At 51.1% G+C, this 23,110-nt stretch overlaps 3 protein-coding genes across 3 annotated transcripts in view; 2 read left to right on the top strand and 1 right to left on the bottom strand.

Moving 5' to 3' along the window:
• The first annotated feature begins 939 nt into the window (after nt 1-939).
• SYNE4 (spectrin repeat containing nuclear envelope family member 4) lies at nt 940-13,872 on the top strand. Its single transcript, XM_081922173.1, has 10 exons — nt 940-1,273; nt 1,529-1,666; nt 3,233-3,427; nt 4,067-4,346; nt 6,074-6,171; nt 7,328-7,406; nt 8,468-8,631; nt 10,180-10,332; nt 11,602-11,663; nt 12,758-13,872. Exons 1-10 carry the CDS (start codon nt 1,082-1,084, stop codon nt 12,996-12,998), a joined length of 1,602 nt encoding a protein of 533 aa, XP_081778299.1. The 5' UTR covers nt 940-1,081; the 3' UTR covers nt 12,999-13,872.
• A 3,040-nt stretch (nt 13,873-16,912) lies between these two features.
• LOC309376010 (uncharacterized protein) lies at nt 16,913-21,325 on the top strand. The gene is made up of 2 exons (XM_081922141.1): nt 16,913-20,469; nt 20,505-21,325. The coding sequence occupies exon 1, from the start codon at nt 17,311-17,313 to the stop codon at nt 19,102-19,104; it is 1,794 nt and encodes a 597-aa protein (XP_081778267.1). The 5' UTR covers nt 16,913-17,310; the 3' UTR covers nt 19,105-20,469; nt 20,505-21,325.
• Nucleotides 20,025-23,110, bottom strand: part of LOC309375829 (transmembrane protein 87A-like) — a gene marked incomplete at its 5' end in the record, with an annotated part of 32,108 nt that continues 29,022 nt past the window's right edge. The window contains 2 exons of the mRNA XM_081921746.1: nt 20,025-21,735; nt 22,841-22,871. Of these exons, the coding sequence (XP_081777872.1) occupies nt 21,694-21,735; nt 22,841-22,871 (73 nt within the window). The 3' untranslated portion in view covers nt 20,025-21,693. The remainder of the gene's footprint in view (nt 21,736-22,840; nt 22,872-23,110) is intronic.

The raw sequence follows: 23,110 nt of genomic DNA, 5'->3' as shown, positions 1-23,110 counted from the left end.
CAGCAGCCACGAAATTAAAAGACGCCTGCTTCTTGGGAGAAGGGCAATGACAGGCCTAGACAGCATCTTGAGAAGTAGAGACATCACCTTGCCAACAAAGGTTCGTATAGTTAAAGCTATGGTTTTCCCAGTAGTGATGTATGGAAGTGAGAGCTGGACCATAAAGAAGGCTGATCGCCGAAGAATTTATGCTTTTGAACTATGGTGCTGGAGGAGACTCTTGAGAGTCCCATGGACTGCAAGAAGATCAAACCTCTCCATACTGAAGGAAATCAGCCCTGAGTGCTCACTGGAAGGACAGATTGTGAAGCTGAGGCTCCAGTACTTTGGCCACCTCATGAGAAGAGAAGACTCCCTGGAGAAGACCCTGATGTTGGGAAAGATGGAGGGCACAAGGAGAAGGGGATGGCAGAGGATGAGATGGTTGGATAGTGTTTTCGAGGTTACCAGCATGAGTTTGACCAAACTGCGGGAGGCAGTGGAGGACAGAGGTGCCTGGCGTTCTCTGGTCCATGGGGTCACGACTAAACGACTAAACAACAACAACAACACATCATGAAAGGGGAGGTCTGGTGGCCGTAATCTGAGCATCCTGGACCCTGCCCCATGGTTCCCCTTGCCCTCCACCAAACACCCATCAATTGTAACAAAAGAGACATTTACATTTTCCTGTTTCCCAGCCAAGTTCATCACACCCTTTTGTCTTCATCTGGGTTTGTTATTTCTGGAATGGCTTCCTGTCTGGCACTCAGGTATCAGGATGCCAGGGATTATCCCTCAGGCAGAGGGGCTGCTGAGGAGCTGAGCTCACAGGTCTAGATGAATTTCTGAAGTTTTCCAGTGAGCCGGTACATAGATGCATTTATCAGTGAATTCTTACATTTGGTATCGTGCAGCAGAGGCCCTTTGAATAGATAGGAATAAACTGTGATGAAGTGTTTTGAGGGGACAAGTCACAAAAGTCACAAAAGCGATTGTGCTGATTTTGGTAGTGGGCTGCATGTGCAGGATATCTGCTGGAGGGGCAACCCCCCCAACCTATACATAAATTCCTGCAACACAATCCCCACTGGCATTTTGCATGGCTCCCTTTCAGGTGCTACAAAGACAAGTGTCAGACAAGCTGCTTCCTCTGGAATCCTTAAACAGGCGATACCATCAGCTGGTGAGGAGTGCGGCCATCGGCCCACAGCTCCGGCCCACGGTGCAAGAGGTCAACCAGCGCTGGGACGACCTTCAGGCTCGGACGGCTGCCATTTGCAAGAGGCTGAAGGTGGGTCCTGGTGGGTGCTGGACCTTGGAGGTCCACAGTCACCTTGAGGTCCACATTCCCTCCGGGATACCTGAAATATACTCGGAGTCGAGTGTGGATTTCATGCAACCTATGATTCCACAGGTATAACCTGGGCCATTTTTGAAATGCTGCTTCAGGGCAGATGTTCCTCCTACAATATTGTCCAGGTATCTCTTAGCTCTGTGAATAAAGGGCGGTGTTTGATATGCTCTTTCCCTTCCCTCCCCCTGCCAGCATTTTGTGAACCAGTGGGAAAAGTTTGAGCTGGAGAAAGAGACCATCCGGGTGTGGCTGGTGGAGCTGGACCTCCGACTCACCGACGTGGAGCACTTCTCCGGAGGGACGTCGCTGGAGAAAATGATACAGCTGCAGGTAGGGAAAAAGCTGAGGAAAGGGGGAATCAAGAATTTGCACTCTTGCAGTTTTCCCACAAGGCTACACTTTTCCCCAGGGATTCACCAAACGCTTCTGAAGTCTGGTATCTCAGCTCAGGACCTGGCATCTGGAGCAGGTGGACATTTGCTGAGGGAAACGTTTCTGGACACCTCAATGTTCTTGCAATAATAATAATAATCCATGTATGGATAGTGTCCAGCAAAAGCTCAGAAATTTATCTTATTAATTTCAGTGTTTGTTTTTTTAAGGGATGGTACTTGCCATGGGACGCGGGTGGCGCTGCGGGTTAAACCACAGAACCTAGGACTTGCCGATTAGAAGGTTGGCGGTTCGAATCCCCGTGACGGGGTGAGCTCCCGTAGCTTGGTCCCTGCTCCTGCCAACCTAGCAGTTCGAAAGCACGTCAGAGTGCAAGTAGATAAATAGGTACCGCTCCGGTGGGAAGGTAAACGGTGTTTCCGTGCACTGCTCTGGTTCGCCAGAAGCGGCTTAGTCCTGCTGGCCACATGACACAGAAGCTGTACGCTGGCTCCCTCGGCCAATAAAGCGAGATGAGCGCCGCAACCCCAGAGTCGACCATGACTGGACCTAACAGTCAGGGGTACATTTACCTTTACCTTACTCACCATGAAGTTGTTACAGGAAGTGCCACAAATTAAACATTTGGGGGGGTGAGGTGTCGGTACTGCATACCTTTGAAATACCCCCAGAAAAAAAGCACTGCATAAAAATGTATATTTTGCTTGATTTCTTTTTTCCCCAATTTTTTAAATTGGTTTTTCAAATTTATAACAAACATAAACAACATAAAAGACATAAATTTTGCTTGATTTCTTAAGAAAGCAAAACAGTTTATAAATAGGGGGGGACCCATAGAATTATCAGTAAAAACAGTTGAAAACAGCAAGAAGAACTACCAATGAAAGAAGAATGGTGGATGAAATTGATGGACTATGCAGAATTAGATAAATTAACAGGAAGGATTCGAAACCTGTGGGACCAGCAAAATTCTCAGAAGACTGGAGTAAACTTACGGACTATTTGAAAAGCAGTTGTGATGAACAGATTACACTAGTAGGTTTGCAAGAAGTTTTGTAAGGTGAATTATTTGAAATGTTGCAAAAAAGATAATGAAGAGAATTATTAGTTAAGGACAATTAAAGGTAATATGAAATTAAGAAATGCATAATAAGTGATAAAGAACGGAACACCATCAGAGGTGTTGACAGAAGTCTAAAATATTGTATAAGATGAGAAGTTATGTTGTATGACTGCTGGAATTGATATGTTAAAAAATAATAAAAACGTATAAAAAAGAAAAAGAAAGCAGCAAGTTAAAATACTGTATTTTTAAAAAAATTAAAATCGGCAGTAAACGAAAAACAGATCGAAATACACATCTAAAGCCATCCAGGTTAATGGCAGTCACTGCCTCCTATCATCCCTGACCACTGGTCCGACTAGCTAGGGAAGATGATGGGAATTGTAGTCCAAAACCAGCTAAGGGATAAGGCCTTTGCCTCTCTCCTTCCTGACGTCCAGGCATTCCAGCAAGACGTCCAGGCCAATGCAGACCGCATTGACCACCTACTGGTGCACGGGGAAGCTCTGATCCAGAAGAGCCAGCCTGAGGACGCGGCAGTCTTGGAGGAGGAGTTGCAGGACCTGAGCTGCTTCTGCCAGGAGGTCTTCCGCAGAGTCTTACGCTTCCAAGGACGACTGGTCAGCATGCGGCTGGTGAGTAACAGCGACTAGGACCAGCCGCCTGAGGAACAGTTTCTATCCAAATGCGATTTTGGTTTTAAACGCTGTGTAAGGAGTCTGTATGGGAGTATATTGTATTTAAAAATGGTGTATCAGAGTTTTTGGGGGCTAACCAGGTTGGGATAGCTGGGATAGCAGGCTTGTTGGTTTTTGAATGTCTGATGTAGATTTTTTTCAATTTCGTTGTTCTGTATGGGACAGTGACAATAAAGAGTATCGTATCATATCGAATTGCACGACAGAAGCACAGAAACCCCTACGAGGGTGCAGAATCCAGCCCCTTGCAAGTGAAGGGCGCTGCTCAGGGGCAGAGAATGTTTGCAGAGCATATCCCCAGGTCCAATCTTGGACATCTCTTTAGGAACCCACGGTATCTTGAAAGCACATGCAAAGCCCATTCCTCCCCTCAAAGAATCCTGGGCTAAGCTGGGAATTGTAACTCTGTGACGGGAAAACAACAGCGCTCAGAATTCCTCTAGGGAAAGGATGTGTTGCAAATGGGCATTGAAGGTGCAGTGAGTTTACTGCCTGAGATTTCTTTAAGTGGACGATAACTCTTCCATGTCTGCAGATCTCTCTCTTTCTCTCCTGAACATATTACCTTGCCCCCAGGTCTTTGAGGACGAGTGGCTGTCGGACCGGGACAGTGATTTGGAGTCTGAGTCCCTCGCGGAAGAATCCCTGGAGTGGGGGGGCGATGATGGTGCTGGGCCGCCCCAGCCTCCGGCTGCCCCCATGCGCCAGTCGACCCCAAAGAACCCCTCTCTGCACCGCCAGCAGCCAGCTCCCGCTGTGGAGGCAAACGTGGATCTGGAGTGGGATCCTTCTGTGGATATAGGGGGATCTACGTCGCATGACGAAGAGGACTCCTCATACTCCAGCGCCATCACAGGTAGCCGTGGCCTGGGAGGGAGGGACGGCCCCTGCTTTGGGGGTATGGAGCTGGGTTGAATCATGACACAGGAACAAGGGCCCAGCTGGTACGCAGGATGAGACTCTCCCTGCCTGCAGACTGTCTCGCCAGAGTGGTGCATGCTCTGGTTATCTCCCGCTTGGATTACTGCAATGTGCTCTATGTGGGGCTACCTTTGAAGGTGACCCGGAAATTACAGCTAATCCAGAATGCAGCAGCTAGACTGGTGACTGGGAGCGGCCGCCGAGACCATATAACACCAGTCTTGAAAGACCTACATTGGCTCCCAGTACGTTTCTGAGCACAATTCAAAGTGTTGGTGTGGTGGTTAAGAGCGGTAGTCGTCTAATCTGGGGAACCGGGTTCGCGTCTCCGCTCCTCCACATGCAGCTGCTGGGTGACCTTGGGCCAGTCACACTTCTGTGAAGTCTCTTAGCCCCACTCACCTCACAGTGTTTGTTGTGGGGGAGGAAGGGAAAGGAGAATGTTAGCCGCTTTGAGACTCCTGAAGGGGAGTGAAAGGCGGGATATCAAATCCAAACTCTTCTTCTTCTTCTCTTCTTGGTGCTGACCTTTAAAGTCCTAAACGGCCTTGGTCCAGTATACCTGAAGGAGCGTCTCCACCCCCATCGTTCAGCCCGGACACTGAGATCCATCGCCGAGGGCCTTCTGGTGGTTCCCTCATTGTGAGAAGTGAGGTTACAGGGAACCAGGCAGAGGGCCTTCTCAGTGGTGGCACCCGCCCTGTGGAACTCCTTCCCTTCAGATATCAAGGAGATAAAGAACTACACAACTTTTAGAATATATCTGAAGGCAGCCCTGTCGTTGGAAGCTTTTAATTTTTGATGCTGTATTTTTGTCGGATGCCTCCCAGAGTGTCCGGGGCAACCCTGTCAGATAGGAGGGGTATAAGAAATAATTTGTTGTTGTTACTATTATTATTATTACATTATTATTATCATCATCATCATGACCATTGTCTCCACCTCCATCATTCGTTTCAGAGTTTCTGAGCACCTACAGCCATCCAACAGGGACAGAGGTGGCGCTGTGGTCCAAACCACAGAGCCTAGGGCTTGCCGATGAGAAGGTCGGCGGTTTGAATCCCCGCAACGGGGTGAGCTCCCGTTGCTCAGTCCCTGCTCCTGCCCACCTAGCAGTGCGAAAGCACATCAAAGTGCAAGTAGATTAATAGGCACCACTCCGGCGGGAAGGTAAACGGCGTTTCTGTGCACTGCTCTGGTTCTCCAGAAGCGGTTTAGTCCTGCTGGCCACATGATCCGGAAGCTGTACGCCGGCTTCCTTGGCCAGTAAAGCGAGATGAGCGCCGCAACCCCAGAGTCGGTCACGACTGGACCTAATGGACCCTTTCCTTTTTACAGCCATCAAACAGCACCTTCAGCTCTAAGAGTCTTTCACCGCGGAAGAGGCACTGTGCTTAGGCTGTTGGGCTAGGACAGGCATGGTCAATCTTGGCCCTCCAGCTGTTTTGGAGCTACAATTCCCATCATCCCTGACCACTGGCCCTGTTAGCTAGGGATGATGGGAGTTGTAGTCCCAAAACATCTGGAGGCTCCCAAGCTGGAGAAGGCTCATAAGGGCTGGAAGCTTGACTTTTTAAAGAAAACAGAAGCAGATATTCTGATGTGGTCACTGATAGATTGGGCAGCAGCTGGATTCCTTTTACCTGTTTTGTTACCTTGCAGGTCTGGGCCAGTGGGAAGAACCTCGCCGGAAGTGCAGGACTTCTGTTTGTGCATCCTGTTCCTTGCCTTTGAAACGTAGCAGCCAAGAAGACTTTTCTGTAAGCATTTGGGAATGGCTGGGGTGGGTGGAAGAGGTCCCACTCCCAGGGCTTGGAAGGAGGAGAGAGCAGGAACACGGTCGCTTCACTTTTCTGCCTAAAATAGGTATATACAGCAACAAAACGATGTTTTAGGCTGGCCTGCTAGATCAGCCCAGTGGCCCATCTAGTCCAGCACCCTCTTCTCATAGTGGCCATGCGTGGACTAGGACCTGGGAGAGCAGGGTTCGAATCCCCACTCAGTCACAAAGCTCACCTGGTGACCTTGTGCCTGCTACTGCCTCGTAGCTGGGGCTGATGGGAGTCCAAAACATCTGGAGGTTGCCAAGCTGGGGAAGGCCAGAAGGGTCAACCAGATGTTTCTTCTGGGAAACCCGCAAGCGGGACCTGAGTGCGAGAGCAACTCTCCCCTCTGAATGTGGAGGGTGAGCAATAGCCATCCTGGCTAGGGGCCATTGATAAGACTTTTCCTCCAGGAATAATAATAATAATAATAATAATAATAATAATTTATTATTTATACCCCGCCCATCTGGCTGGGTCTCCCCAGCCACTCTGGGCAGCTTCCATAGAAACCAAAAATACAGTAAAATATCACACGTTAAAAACTTCCCTGAACAGGGCTGCCTTAAGATGTCTTCTGAATGTCAGGTAGTTGTTTATCGCTTTGACATCTGCTGGAAGGGCGTTCCACAGGGCGGGCGCCACCACCGAGAAGGCCCTCTGCCTGGTTCCCTGTAGCTTTGCTTCTCGCAATGAGGGAACCGCTAGAAGGCCCTCGGAGCTGGACCTCAGCGTCCGAGCAGAATGATGGGGGTGGAGACGTTCCTTCAGGTCTACTGGACCGAGGCCGTTTAAGGCTTTAAAGGTCAGCACCAACACTTTGAATTGTGCTCAGAAACATACTGGGAGCCAATGAATTTGCCCACTTGTCTTTTAAAGCCATCCAAACTTGTGGCCATCGCTGTCTCCTGTGGGAGAGAGTTCCACAGATTAACCATGTTCACCCCATGCCACGTAACCCCGCCTCCCTACCCCACCTGGTTTTCAGAAGGGCCGATTCCCCCACCCCAAAATCTTGCCGCTCTTCTTGCCAATTTAATAGTTTTCCTTGTGGTTTCATAACTGCCCCCGTCTTTCCCCTCCTTTCTTACAGGTGCAGAATGGCTTCCAAGTGGAGTGGGATCAATTCAGTTCCTCCGTCACAGACCAGGAAATAAAAAGGTGCAGTTCTGGTAAGTCCCCGCATTTGATCTCCCAGGGTCTTTTTAGAGGAGATGCTGGTTTAATAAGCTGAATCGTCCCTTTGGGTGTGCCTGGAACTTATTTGTAAAAACATTTTCATGCTGTTATTTCATTAAAACAAAATCAAAACAGTTTACAACAAGAGGACATAAAACCATACAAATTGGAAAAACCATATGGAAAGTCAAAATCAGAAAGCACATGATTATTTTGAAAGATGTGCTCTTAATTGCCAGCACAGGCTTGGCAGAATAGAAAAGTTTTCAGCAGGTGTGTAAAGTCTGGCACAGAAGGCTTTCTCCAGATTGCCAGCATTTTGCGAAACTGAGTCAATCACGTACTGGAAGTTTAGATTTTTGCCCTCTTATAGTATATTAAAGCACTCTGGTGTGAAAACGACCACAATTGTTTCTTAATTGTGTTTTTACTGTGTTTTAGTGGTTCTTGTTTTTATCTCTAAACTGACTTGAATCCTGTCAGGGGAAAAGTCGGAGTATAATTTATTGTTGTTGTTATTAATTTAGGCAGTTAGGAAAGTGATGGGGGAAATGTACTAAAAGTGTGGATAAATGACTGGTTAAAGTCCAGGGGTCAGCAAGGGGGCCGCTCTACTGTCCCTCAGACCTTGTGGGGGGCTGGACTATATTTTGAAGGGAAAAAATGAATGAATTCCTATGCCCCACAAATAACCCAGAGATGCATTTTAAATAAAAGCACACATTCTACTCATGTAAAAACACGCTGATTCCTGGATCGTCCGTGGGCCGGATTGAGAAGGCGATTGGGCCGGATCCGGCCCCCAGGCCTTAGTTTGCCTACCCATGGGTTAACGGAAGACCTATAACCACCACACAAGCAACTCAGGATGGATGCTCAATGCCGTATAACCTGCTGGCAAGCAAATGAGAAACAAATTCTCAATAAAGACCAGGCACATCCATTTCCTTCTGGTTTGCCAGCGCTCTGTGACCATCTACTTTGGAGACTGGAGTTCCACTTTAGGGACAGGATTCCCTCCCTGATCTGATGTTCTTGCTGCCTTCTCTGGTAGGAACGTCGTACTCATGGGAGCTCCAGGGATGTCAGCACCCCCAAAATGGGCCGCCAGAGAAAGGGAGCCCCCGCCAAGCAGAACCAATGGGATTTGACCCCCAACGGATTGAGACTTGGCTGGGCCAGAGCTGCCGGGAGAAGATGGGAGGGAAGCTGGAACAAGTAAGTTCTTCCGATGGAGCAGGACGAGAACATCTTGGGTTGTAGAGAACGTATATATTGGGTGCAGGAATCTCCTGTGCCTTCTCTGCACTAGGCTTCTCCAACCTGGCGCCCTCCAAGCTCTTGGGACGGCAACTCCCGTAACTGTGATGGCTATGGGCTGATGGGAGTTGTAGTCCAAAACATCTGGAAGGGGGGACCAGGTCGAGGAAAGATGGTGTACACTAGTGTCTCTCAAACTCGAGTCCACTACTCCCTGTTGAGAATTCCATTCCACCGTAAGGAACAGACATGAAATTGTTGCGTGTCACATGTCTGTTTACATTCCAGCACAGCTTGCTGGGAACTTCCGTTTTGTGTATAGCTTTTGCTTTTGCTGTTCTCTCTGAGACGACATGAGAGAGAGAGAGAGGACATGTTTCTTTGTTCTGATTTATGTTCAATAAATCTGTAGCTGTAGCATGACTTATGCCTCATGCCTACTTCTGTGTGCGCAGTTGTTGTTGTTGTTTAGTTGTGTCCGACTCTTTGTGACCCCCTGAACCAGAGCACGCCAGGCACTCCTGTCTTCCGCTGCCTCCCGCAGTTTGGTCAAACTCATGTTGGTAGCTTCGAGAACACTGTCCCACCATTTCGTCCTCTGTCGTCCCCTTCTCCTTGGGCCCTCCATCTTTCCCAGCATCAGAGTCTTTTCCAGGGAGTCTTCTCTTCTCATGAGGTGGCCAAAGTCTTGGAGCCTCAGCTTCAGGATCTTTCCTTCTAGTGAGCACTCAGGGCTGATTTCCTTCAGAATGGAGAGGTTTGATCTTCTTGCAGTCCATGGGACTCTCAAGAGTCTCCTCCAGCACCAGAATTCAAAAGCATCCATCAGCCTTCTTTATGCTCCAGCTCTCACTTCCATACATCACTACTGGGGAAACCATGGCTTTAACTATACGGACCTTTGTTGGCAAGATGATGTCTCTGCTTCTTAAGATGCTGTCTAGGTTTGTCATTGCCTTTCTCCCAAGAAGCAGGCGTCTTCTAATTTTGTGACTGCTGTCACCATTTGCAGTGATCATGGAGCCCAAGAAAGTCAAATCTCTCCCTGCCTCCATTTCTTCCCCTTCTATTTGCCAGGAGTTGATGGGACCAGTGGCCTCACTCTGCTAATTGCGTGCCCTGGCTTTTGAAGTTCGGGTTGCTGATTTACGTCAGAGCACGGGCCGATGGAAGGAGACGTCCGAGCTGGGCTTGCCAGCTGGCCTCCCGGCCCCTCTGCATGTCAACACTCCCATCATCCCTGACCACTCATCCCACTAGCTAGGGATGATGGGAGTTGTAGTCCAACAACAACCAGGGACTCAGGTTTGAGAAATATCTGATGGTCAGTGGCTGTCCAGGGTTTTAGCCTTTCCCATCTTGGCCCTACACGGAGATGGCAGGGATGGAACCCAAGGCCTTCTGCTGCTGCTGCTGCCTGCCAGTGTAGCCAACACTGAACTAGATGGACCAATGATCTGGCTCCATAGAGGGCAGCACCTTATCATCTTACGGTCCACTCTGCAGGTCACTGGGACTTGTGGGCCTGTCTCCCTACGTGTCCTCAATCTGCAATTCCCAGTGCAATCCCAGGCAAGCGGGAAACGACCCAAGAGGCAGAAGTCACGGCAACTGGCGAAAAAGACAACTCTGCCAACCCCAGCCAGCAACATTGGGCAGGTAAGCAGTTGATAGGTTGGGAACACCAGAAAAGGAATCTCTGGATCCTTGTGGCTTCGCTGCCTTGGGCTGCAACCGAGAAAGGAATGCTTGGAGATCCTGAAGCTGTAAGGAATGCACTTCTGAGCATGTGCAGAGTGCTTTCTTTGGGTAACACTGGACAACCTCCAGCCACTTCCACACCTCTGGATTTAGGAGGCCCATTGAGCTTGTGCTTCCTACCAGACTTTAGCCCTGGTGGCACCTCGTTGCAATAATAATAATAATAATAAATATTTTTATTTATACCCCACCCTCTCCAGCCAGAGCCAGGCTCAGCACAGCTAACACCAGTAAAATTACAGTAAAAACATAATAGGAAAAGAAAAAAAAAACAAGGTTAAAATGCAGCCTCATTTTAAAGTAGCCGATAAATCAAGACTGTAAGGGGAGGGAAACAGAAGGGTCAGACTGAGTCCAAACCAAAGGCCAGGCGGAATAGCTCTGACTTCCAGGCCCTGCGGAAAGATGTCAAGTCCCGCAAGGCCCTGGTCTCTTGTGACAGAGCGTTCCACCAAGTCGGGGCCAGTACTGAAAAGGCCCTTGCCCTAGTGGAGACCAGTCTAACCACCTTGCGACTCGGGACCTCCAAAATGTTGCCATTTGTGGACCTTAAGGTCCTCTGTGGGAACATAATACAGTGGTGCCTTGGTTCTCAAACGCCCTGGTACTCAAACAACTTGGAACCCAAACACTGCTAACCCGGAAGTAAGTGTTCTGGTTTGTGAACCTTTTTCGGAAGTCAAACATGCTCTGTTTTGAGTGTTACACTTCCAATTTGAGTGCCACACTTCCTTTTTGAATATTACGCTGAGGTCTGTCTGTTTTTTGCTATTTATTTTGCGTTTTTGCTTCTGCGGCTCTTTTGTTGTTGTTTTTGTGACTGTGTGGAACCCAGTTCAGCTGCTGATTGATTGATTGATTGATTGATCATGTGACTGCAGTACATTGTTTATTGCTTTCATTTTATGGATCAATGGTCTCATTAGATCGTAAAATCCATGTTAAATTGCTGTTTTAGAGCTTTTTTTAAAAGCCTGGAATGGATGAATCTGTTTTGCATCGCTTTCTATGGGAAAGCACATCTTGGTTTTGGAACGGACTTCTGGAACAGATTAAGTTTGAGAACCAAAGAACCACTGTAAATGAAGGCAAACCAACCATGGCCCCCAATCTCTCTCGCCACCAATGCCTGCTTTTCCTTTTCACTCTCTGTGCCTGTTTTCCTAGATCTGCAAGAAGGAGCCCCTCGACTCCCGGCCAGCAGAAATCTCAATCACCATTGAGCAGGGGTAAGTGAGCTTCCTTCCGATTGGACAAAGACATCTCTCTGCTCTGCGCTTCGGGATAGGGCTGGGCAGCTGTTCAGCCTTGGAGCCAAATCTGCTATGATTCTGACGGCTCCAACCCTGAGAGGCTAAAGAGGGCTGTGGGAGGAGACTGTGGAAGTGACCTTTTAAGGTCCTGTAAGTCCATAAAGATGCGAGTGGCACTGTGGTCTAAACCACTGAGCCCCTTGGGCCTCCTGATCAGAAGGCTGGTGGTTCGAATCCCTGCGACAGGGTGAGCTCCCATTGCTCGGTCCCTGCTCCTGCCAACCTAACAGTTTGAAAACACAAAAAGTGCAAGTAGATAAAGAGGTACCACGGCGTTTCCGTGCACTGCTCTGGTTTTCCAGAAGCGGCTTAGTCATGCTGGCCACATGACCCAGAAGCTGTACGCTGGCTCCCTCGGCCAGTAAAGCGAGATGAGCGCCGCAACCCCAGAGTCGGCCACGACTGGACCTAACGGTCAGGGGTCCCTTTACCTTTACCTTTAATGTAATATACAATAGCAATAATCTAATATAGGGAGTTGGGTGGCGCTGTGGTCAAACCACTGAGCCTAGGGCTTGCCGATCAGAAGGTTGGCGGTTCGATTCCCCGCGACGGGGTGAGCTCCCGTTGTTTGGTCCCAGCTCCTGCCAACCTAGCAGTTCGAAAGCATGTCAAGTGCAAGTAGATAAATAGGTATCACTGCGGCGGGAAGGTAAACGGCATTTCTGTCCACTGTTCTGATTCGCCAGAAGCAGCTTAGTCATGCTTGCCACATGACCCAGAAGCTTTCTGCGGACAAACGCCAGCTCCCTCAGCCTATATAGCAAGATGAGTGCTGCAACCCTAGAGTCCTCCGCGACTGGACTTAACGGTCAGGGGTCCCTTTACCTAAGTCCATAAAGAATGCTGTATTATTTTACTGTTGTTAGCCACTCTGAGCCCGGCTTTGGCTGGGAGGGCGGAATATAAATATATTATTATTATTATTATTATTATTATTATTATTATTATTCAAAGAATTGTCCCAACAACCAGATTTCCGAATCTGAACCATTTGCTTCTCCATCCAGATCCAGCCTACAAGAGCCTTCGATCATCTCCTGCCTCCGAAGCCAGAAGCCCCCCAGACTCCCCACCATATGGAACAGGACGGTGATGATCCTCAGCGCCATCCTGCTGCTGCTGTTCCTGGCCAGCCCCTTCCCTCTGTACCCGTCGGAGCTCTCGTCGGAGCTCTCCTGCCTCCAGGAAAACCGCTACGCCAGATCCTTCCACCTCATGCTCACGTACAGTGGGCCACCACCCACTTAGAAGGCAGGGAGTGCTGGGGGGGGCGTGGACTCTTCATAATGCATGGAGAGAAGAAAGGTGTATCTGGGAGTTCCACAGGCTCTTCCTCCGGCGGGTTCCAGAATCTGTTCCTGCAGTGCAGTGCTGGCTGCATCTGCTCAGAGATGGGCTGTAGCACCTGGTGAAAGGGGAGAGAATACGCCCCCCCCAAGTGTTCAATTATTAGTTGTTAACACAAATATTCACTGTTAGGCCCATCCTCCTCCATTCATTTAAAAAAGAAGGAACTGGTACCCAACTACGCATGCCCCTTCCGTTTGCGGCACATTCCCTTCCTCCAAGAATCCGGGGAACTGAAGTGTGAGTCTCACAGAACTACAGTTCCCAGCACCCTTGACAAACGGCTATACCCAGGATTCCTGTGTTTGGGTGTGCTTTAAATGTATGATGTGCACCCCGCCTTTCTTCCAGCGTCACAGGAGTCAAGGAACCTAGGTTAGCCATCCCCATTAAGTTCAGTGGGTCTGCGTACATCACCCTGTGGCTAGGAGTTCCGTAGATCGCAGGCGGCTGCGTTTTGAAACGCAGGACCTTAGGTGGTACTTCTGGCAACCTCTGCTCTTCCCTTGCTGTGTTCCACCGAGCCACGTTTCCTTGCTAGACGTGGCACCATCTGGAATTCCGGGTGGCCTTTTCTGCAGAACATTTTGCTGCCGCAGACTCTGCTTGAAGACGAACAAGCCAGTGCCCAGCAGAAGGCCAGAGAAGATGCACCCCCTGACTTCAGAGAAGCCAGGCGCCACCAGAACTGAGCATGTATATGACCCCTTCATTCCACTACCCCTTCTTTAATATATTTGGCATCAAAGGTTTTCTAATAAAGAGGAGAAAAAGAGGCCTGGTGTTTGCTTGCTGGGCTTCCATTCCATCCCACCTTAGGAGCGTCTCCTCCTACTAATCCGCCCCCTCCATTCCCACGTTCCTGCAAGACGCGTGAATCCAGGCAGCCAGGTCCCTGTGGAAATCGGTGGGGTGCCTGCGTGCCGCTTAGCCCCTTCCTACAGGCCGCGAAGGAGAGAGCAGGCGGGCGGGGTCTGGGCACGTGGGGCCCGCCCGCGTGTCACGCGGGAACGTGTGAAGGGCGCCTTCCCGTGCGCGCCCTCCAGATGTTGCCACGGGGTGGGCGGGCGTCCGAGGCTGCTCCTCCGCGCGGCCGGGAGCGCAAGGCGCGCTTCGGACCCGTGGCGGAGCCCGGTACGCGGCGAGGCTCCCCCCGGGACGTGCGGAGGGGAGAGGGAGGGGCTCGTGGGAAGGAGAAGAAAGCTGCGCCCGGCTTTGTTCCCGCCGCTGCAAGGCTGGCACGGATGCTCTGGGTATCAGCTGGGCATCAGTCAGGTAAAGGGGGTGCAGTGCGATCGCTGGGGGTGGGAGGGGGGTGTAGATCCAGGTGGGGAGTGGGGAGATGAAGGTCACCGCTGGACGGGGGGGTCCCCATACAGCAGCAGGCAGGGCCAGCATCTTTACGCACAGCTTCTGCGCGCACGGACCCTGGCTGCAAAGTCCTTGGGAAGCAAGGACTTACATGGCATGGTTGGGGGCGGAGGAGTCAAGCCGGGGGGGGGGGGGGACCGCTTACTCGTGCCCCCACCCCGCCTTACAACCTCCAGAGGACGGGAGCTGCTCAGGGTCGCTGCCTTCTGTCTCCCCACCGCCGCGCTCCGTGCGCCCTCTTCCTCCCCAGGATTAAAGGACTGGGCGACGGGGGGGGGGGGAAGGTTGCAAACCGAGGTGCCAGATTCCCACAGCCCTCCCAGCACATATCCAGCCCCCCATTCTCAGGCACTGCCTTAGGCATTCTTGGGCACTCTGGGGCTGATGGGACTCGTAGTTCCGAACAGCTGGAGGTCTCCAGGTTGGTGAATCTATTTTTAGTCTATTGCAGGAATCTTTCGCGCAAACATGGGGCATGAGATTAAAAGTCCCATATTTTACCGACTGAGCTATCCCAGAGGCTTTTTGAAAGTCGCAGAAAAAATATTCTTACTATTTATAATATTGTCTTGAGGTTTTTTGTGTTTTATAATCAAGAGCTGTATACATTTTATGAAATGAAGCAAAAAAAAATTGTTTTTAATTCGTCGGCCGAGCATGAGAATCTTAATTGTGGATTCAATCCTACGTTGGGCAAAAGATTCCTGCCTTGTCAGGGGTTGGACTAGATGACCATAGAGGTCCCTTCCAACTCTACAATTCTATGATTTTATTAAATAATTAGGGCTGTGAAAAGGTATACCAGGAGCAATTTGCCTGCTGGGTATTGTTGGAAGTCACATTTTGGGGGCTTCTTTTGAGCTCAAAACCTTCTATATAATTGTGGAGTCGGAAGGGACCCTGAGGGTCATCAAGACCAACCCCCTGCAATGCAGGAATATGCAGCTGTCCCATACGGGGATCGAACCTGCGACTTTGGCATTCTCAGCACCACGCTCTAACCAACTGAGCTACGCATGCACCTTGTCTTCCAACAAAATATGCCCGGAGGCAGCTTGTGTTTGCAAAGCGGCGAGGCAGAGATGACTCTCTGCACATGCTCAGAAATGTGCTTGCTAGTTTCCAAGGGCTCGAATCAGGCTATCCTTGCTCCCTAATCCTTCAAGAATGAGCAGAAATGCAAGGTCTCTTCCCCGCTCCCTCCCTCCCTCGCTCAATCTCTTGCTGAGCTCAGCCTTCCTCAATAGGAGCAGAGCCATAAGGGTCGCTGAGCAATGTTCTCCGGCTCGCTAGGAAAACAGCTGGGATTCTGGAGAGACGTTTTTGCAGAACGTTGCACGGCCACAAGCTCTGTGCCAGTGGAGGGATCCGGCAAAAGGCCAGAAATAGCTGCAGCTCCCGGCTTTGCAGAAGGAAAACCAAGTCCAGCCGTCAAGGCGAAACAAAATGTACGCAGGAGGGGTTTGGCCTGTTCGTCTCAAGCAGCAACACCAGGATCCTAGCAGGGGGGTGGCTTCCGAAGAGAGGTGGAGGGGCACCTGGGCGTAAGAAATCAAGTCGCTTCAAACACTGGTCTCATGTACTGGTTGGATGCAGAGGAATGGTGGGGATAACTGGCTGGGGAGCCCCCAAGGGAAGGCGATCCAGAGCCAGGGGGGTGGTGGTGGGACAACAATGAGCGATCAGAGGGAGAAGACGGGGAGGAAGTGGTGTTGGGAGCTGGAGAGGCAACAGGGCTTAGTGAGCAGGAGGAGGCTGTGGCAGAGAGCAGTCCAGACTCAGAGGCTGGAGAGGAGAGGGGGCCAAGAGGCAGAGATGGGTCAGGCTGATGAAGTCACAGAGATCTCCCCCTCCTGCTGCAACACGCTCCCCTCCCGGCTGGTCTCTCAGGACCAGAAGAGGCATGAAAAGAGGCAGAGGGGAGGTTCGCTGCAGCCAGGCGCAGTCTCTGATTGCTCGGGGAAAGCCCTGTAAAGGAGGGAACTTAGATGGCTGTGGGGAGACAGGGCAACTGATCCATGGGGCAAGACCTGCCGGGGATGAGTTGCTGCACTCATTAGGCCTGACACTTCTTTGCAGATCGCACTTTTGCTAATAGAGAGTTAACTCCAACTTGCACAGTGGGATTTACTGCTGGCTCGTTTGTGATCATTGGAGAAGGAGCCTAGCATCAATGCTGAGCGTCATCTGTGCATGCAGCATGTTCAACATCTCCAGGCAGGACTAGAAATGGGCTCTTTCTGAAGATTCCAGGGATTGAAGCGAGAGCCTTCCAAAGTCTGTTTCTCTGCCCCAAAAGGGGGCTTTGTGGGGAATCCTCGGTGGGCTCGCCACTCAGGGTACATGCAGCCATCCCCCAGAATGACCACGTTCCTCAAAAACTGGTTGTATAAATTTCCTAATTATTTGTTCAGTGGACATGCGTATTTTGTGTCATTCTGCAGGAAGCCTGGCAAAGGAATGCCCCTTCGTGTTTCCAAGCCCTTTCTACATCCAGATGAGAAAAAGCAGAGCCTGTGAACAGGCTGCAGATGGTAATATAAAATTTGGCAGGGAAATACCTGATGGAGGAACACTGTCCCGCCGCCTGTCCTGTCCCCCTCCCACCGCCCCCAAAAAACCTATTGGCAGCAGTTATTTGAAGAAGAAATATGTGAGTTTTGATACCTGCTCCAGCCTGGATTAAGAGCCATGAAGTTCTGAAGGAGGCTGACCACAGATGGAGGCAAGTGAGCCGAGAAACGCTGAGGGCTAGAAACACCACCAGCATCAATTTTTTTTAAAAAGCCATCCCGGGAGCAAGGGACAAAAATAAACCGGAGCTCCAGGCAAGGATCAAAACATGCAGACCTCCTCAGAGAGGATAACAGAGGCCCACTTGACATTATCTTATGATATCAACAAACTCCCTTCGCTGGGAGCGGAAGTGTCAAGAAAAAGCCTGATTTCAAGGCCTTCTCCCGGGGCTGAGGGGTCCGCGAGCAAACCTGAGGCAGAAGAACAGTATCCCTCCAGAAGGGCTTTCTTCAAGGGGAGGTGCCCGTTCTGGCTGAAGAGGAAAGGGGCCGCCAATCCGCCTCAGGTGGCCCCCAAGAGCCGCCTCTGCATGGAGGCCACTCACGAGAGCCCCATCCAGGCTGTCCGGAAGCCGGCCACGCAGGAAGACGCCCGAGGGCCAGACTTTGACGAAGAATTCATGCGAGGGAAAACTGGCACATCTCTCCTCAGGAAACTTCTGTGCCTGAAGACACCCACCGGTCCACCGGCATCACCGGCCCAGAGGGCAAGAGTCCGGTGCGGGCCTGTGGCCGCCCTCAGCAGAACCGCCGATCCGCACGGAGAGTCTCCTCTGAAGTGGAAGCCCAGGGCTAAGGCCCCGATCCCAGCAGAGGCCAGCTCCATCGCAGAGATGGTGGCGGCTGATCCGGTGGACAGGCTTGTCGGCTGGTGGGTGATGAAGCCATGGAGAGCTTTCAGGGCCATGCTGAGATCCAGAGCCAAGAAAAGGTCGGTTCTCCCAGAGAGCAAGAGAAGTCCCAAGGCGGTGGAAGAACGGGATATTCGCCTCCCCACGGAGCCAGAAACCTTGCCCATCGCCAGAGTGGATGGATCCCCCTGTTTTTCACCCACGCAGGACAAAACTCTTGCATCCGACGTGGGTGAAACTCAAGAGGAGGATGAAGGCGAGCACCTGAGCTCCAGGTGTGGGCTGGAGATCCACGGGCAGGCAGAGGACGATATTTCAGATCCCACGACTGAACGGGAACTGGACGAGCTCTGCACTTTCTTGAGCGAGGGAAGGCGGCTTCGGGAAGAGAGTCGAGGCCTCAGGGGCGTTTTCGAGTGGAGAGGAACTTGCCACCTTCCTGGGGGGGAGGGAGTAGAGGCGGAAGACGTCGGAGACCAGGCCCCTCAGCTGGGAGACTACGGGTACTGGGCCGAGGCGTCGGACGGAGAGGAACAGGCTCTTGCCGATCTCGCCGAAAACCCAGGTGGGCAGGGCATGCTGATGGCAACGAGAGATCTGGGCTGGCTGAACAGCGAGTTGCTGGCAAGCCCAGTGGTTGGGTCAAAGGAAAAGCGGGGAAGGGATGTTTCCACTGCAAGCAATCCCAAAAGCAGAGATAATGGGCATGTGGTGGACGCCAGCAAAGAGACCCAACACATCCGCCAGGAAGTGCTGCATCTTAGCAGCTGCTTGGTTCCTCCGCCAGCCTCGCCACCTGGCAGAAGCGATCCTCTGGAACGAGACCCTTACGACGCTCCCAGGGCCCACATCGCGGGGGAAGAAAGAGCGCCATCTCCTGGCTTCCCACAGACCCTGCTGGAGCCACCTCCCTCCTTTCCACCCAGAGGCCAAGGCCTTCAGGAGGGGCCACCCACGTCAAGGCCCTGCCAGGCTCTCGCCAAGGATGGAGGAAGGGAAGTTTGCCAAAGGAGAGGGAGCTCCGGGCGGAAGCTGCCATCACCCACGGAGGAACCCGAGGCAGAGCCGGGAGAGGAGGGCGACAAGCAGCAGCTCTACCTGGCTGCGGTGGAGATCGTGGGCGCCGCCATCGATGCCGCAGCAGAGCAGCTGGCAAAGGCGGCCGAGCGGGAGCAAGGGGAGCTGGGGTCCAGCAGAGAAGTTCCTTGAGGTCCCCGTTCCTGGGGAGAGCAGAGAACTTTGAAAGCAAGCTTCGCCAACCTGGTGCCCTCCAGATATTTTTGAATCCAGCCTCCAGCCATGTTCTCATGCACCTCAGCTCTCCTGCCCGGCACTGGTGGGCGTTGAAGTCCAAGGCATTTGGGGGGCACCAAGTTGGCAGAGCATGCTTCAAGGCTTGGTTCAGGGGCCAGGCCTGCACATCCGTTCCCCTCCTGCCTTCACCAGCCTCCCCACTTAATCCCTTAGTAATTTAAGGCATCCCCCATTTTTATTTTTTAAAAGACCCTTTTATTCCAGAGCCTATGGGCAAGAGGAACAGGAGCGGAGGACTGGTGAGGTTTGACATGTCAAAAATACAATTAAACCTGTTCCAATGAAGTTTCCGTCTGCTCGTTTGTACCTCGCCCTCTTGCAGGGCTGGTTTTAGGAACATAGGAGGTTTCTACTGAGTTGGTCCATCCAGCTCAACGCAGACTGCACTGGTTGGCAGCAGCTCTCCAGGGTTTCAGGAGGGGGAGATGCTAAAGGGAATTGGACCTGCAAGCAAAGCAGATGCTCTAACCACTGAGCAACAGTTGCCCTCAACCAGTATATGTTGTGACTCATATTTTTTGGGGGGTGGGGTGGGGAGTCCAGAAATTGGTACTGGACTCTCTGTTGAGCCCAGGGTCGCCTGTCCTCTCGCCTGAGACTTTTCAAGTTTAGAGGCGCTGTGTGACAAAACCCTGGTGCCTTCTGCACTCAAAGCAGCTGCTCTCCCGGTGAACCTCTGCCCCTTCTCCCCAACCCGCGGGGGAACGCAGCAAACACACACACACTCTAGGGGGTGAACTTTTTGTTCCTCTTTTTTTTTAATAGGGCTGCATAAAAACACACACAGCTTCCCCTCCCCAAAGATGTATGTACAATTTCAAAAATAAATAAAAGGGTTTATTTGAGAAGAAATCTGACGTTCCCTCCCCGCATATCCTCGAAAGCGTCACATCAGAAAGTCCGGCTGAAGTTTTGGGAACGTGAAAAAAGCTGTTCAGAGGAGCAAGCTTCCCAACGGGAGAAGTCTGTACACCGCTCCGGGTGGAATTCTATATTTTATTTTTAGAAAATGCATCTTTTGAATGCGGAATCAAGGCAGGAAGCAACATATATATATATATCTCAAGTGGTCCAGGAAGGATCTCCCAGGGCAGCCTTCCTCAGCCAGGTGGCTGCAAAATGTTCTGACCCACAGCTCCCGCAATATACAGCTGTGCTGGCTGCAGCTGATGGGAGTTGTAGTCCCGAACATCTGGAGGGCATCAGGTTGAGGGGAGGGAGAAGGCTGGCCTGGGAATAAAGGGGGGGGGGAGGACAGGGGTGGCTGCGATCCTTCTTACGATCCAACATCGAAGGGTGCTTGCTGCCTGCTATTTCCCAAAGGACACTCAAAAGTGCTTTTGAGGCTGCCGTTGTTGAGACAAGAACCAGGCTGTGGTCTCAAGCAAGCTGGGCTCTCTGCGCTCCCCATATAGCTTCCCCTTCACCCTCAGTTTCCCTTATGCCCCCCAAAATAAACCAATCGGGGGCTTTCCCCCCCATACAGTTTCCTGCGGCTCAACACAGCTAGCTGCTGCGGGAAACTTGATTCCAGAGATCCAACAAACCTGCCCACCCTATAGATCTGCCCCAATGCTCTCCTTGGCCATAAAAGTCAGCCTTTCCAACCTGCGCCCCCTTTTCGTTGCAGAGTCGGCCGTGCCCCTTGCCTGCGTCTCCTCCGCAAAAAACCAGCCGCTGTCCCCCTAAAGCAGGTACCCACAACCTTCCGCCCTCCAGGTGTTTTGGACTACAATTCCCATCATCCCTGATCACTGGTCCCGTTAGCTAGGGGTCATGGGAGTTGTAGTCCCAAACATCTGGAGGGCCAAGTTTGGGGGTGCCTGGTCTAAGGATTCCTCCAAAAAGAGAGGGCTGCCCGTTTAATGCCTCCCTTTAGGCAGAGCGCTTCCATGCGGTCAGAGAAGCAGCTTCAAAGCTGTACAAGCTTTGGGTTCGCCACCCTCCCTACCCCAGAACTTTGCACCCCGTCCCCACAAGCGACTCGGGTCCCAAGCCAGCGTCAAGAGACCCGACTGTACAAGTACCCCGAGGCCAACGGCAAAGGACACAAAATGGCGCTACAAAGAGTCCCCCTCGCGTTTCCTCATCCGAGAAGGCCTGCTCCAAAACAGGGTTCGGGAAAGAAGTCGACAAGAAAGCAACGCCGGTCCGACTGTCCCGCAATCCCCCTCCTCTCCAGTGGGGGGCGCTGGCGATCTCGGCTGCTGCATGCCTGCCCCCCAACTGGTGGGGTCAGGCGTAAGGTCCCCGCCTGGCCAAAAAACAAACAAGCCCCCAAAAGCCTCGGAGCTCCATAGTTAGAGAAACACCAAAAAGTAATAAAATAATATTTTGACCATATACAAATATATATATATATATATGTATATATATTATATATGTGCATGTGTAAAAAGGAAAAAAGGGGAAAGGACGACCATCGGCGACTCCGAAATCCACCAGGAAAAGAGTGCGGCTGAGCGGCTCGGCCGGATCCAGACTTCATTCCATTTTGGACATTTCGAATTTCGTGGTCACTATTTCCTGTTTTTTGAAGGGGGGGAAAGAGAGGGAGGACAAGGGAAAACCCACTTTTTACAAAAGTTTTAATATACTATGTTTCAGATAAGAACAGGAGCTCCTTTGCAGTTCTGTCATGATGGTTGTAAAAAGTTCTAACTGCTGTGACCTCACAGAAGCTCGGCCAATGGTTCTCATAGGCAGGCCTGGCAAATTATTAGCTGTAAGGAGGGATTGGGAAATCCATGTAACTTGAATTCTGTGGGCATATTTGTTCATTAAAACCAGCCGTTGCCCAGGAGCAAATTGGAGGAACAGTCTGGGAGATGTTGGGTGGGAAAAAGGGAATTGATGCATAGGCCTTACATTGTTTTATGATCAAGTAGTTTATGGGTCTTCAGTGGACCTACCGTATTTTTCGCTCTATAAGACGCACTTTTTTCCTTCTAAAAAGTAAGGGGAAATGTCTGTGCGTCTTATGGAGCGAATGTGTGGTCCCTAGAGCCGAGTTGCCCAGGGGCAAAAAGCAGATCGTGCTTTTTTTTCCAGAAAGAGGGAAGGGGGTGTTGAAACAAAGCCGCTGAGCAGCTGATCGGCAAGCCATCGGGAGGGAGATAAGGGACTCTAGCAATAAAGGAGGCTGCCTGGGAGCGGGGAGGTAAAAGCCCATGGATCCTCAGGATTTTTGCACTGGGTCACCCCAAATTCACCACCAGGTCACATAGCATGTCCATGGCCACAGCCTGCCCCCCCCAAATCATGCATCTACTGTTTTGTGGGCCCGCAGTGGCGCACAAACGTGGTTACAAAGCACGGATCCACATGGATTCTCAGGATTTTTGCATTGGGCTATCCCAAATTCACCATCAAATCACATGTCTGTGGCCACAGCATGAACCACAAACATCATACATCCGCTGTTTTGTTCAGAATATTTTTTTTCTTGTTTTCCTCCTCTAAAAACTAGGTGCATCTTATGGAGCGAAAAATACGGTAGTTTATCTAGTTCTGGGTTGCAGTCTCAATGGCCTGGCCAGGAATGCCGACCCAGTGTGCCTATAGCATGAAACATAGCAAGGGCCCCGCTCCACCAGGCCAAAATGCACAAATAAAACTGAACTTGGCTTACCTCGTCAGAATCTAACAAAGGAGGGAGCACGCTGGAAGAGGGAAAAGGAAGATTATTAATGTGAATTTTTGTAATATTGCTAGACAGCGGCTGCAGGTGTCAGCTGATAAAATCAGAGCAATTAAAACGGAGGTCTTTCACTGGAGAGTCAAACTTGGGAGTGGATTAAATCAGCTTGGGCCTGTCTAGAATCACAGAGCTGCAGAGTTGGAAGGGAACCCCGAGGGATATCTAGTCTAACCCCCTGCAATGCAGGAATCACTGAGGAGG

This window comes from Podarcis melisellensis (assembly GCF_964234715.1).
Source record: "Podarcis melisellensis genome assembly, chromosome: 8".
In the NCBI taxonomy this organism is placed as follows: domain Eukaryota; kingdom Metazoa; phylum Chordata; class Lepidosauria; order Squamata; family Lacertidae; genus Podarcis; species Podarcis melisellensis.
This window is presented reverse-complemented; position numbering and strand designations above follow the sequence as displayed.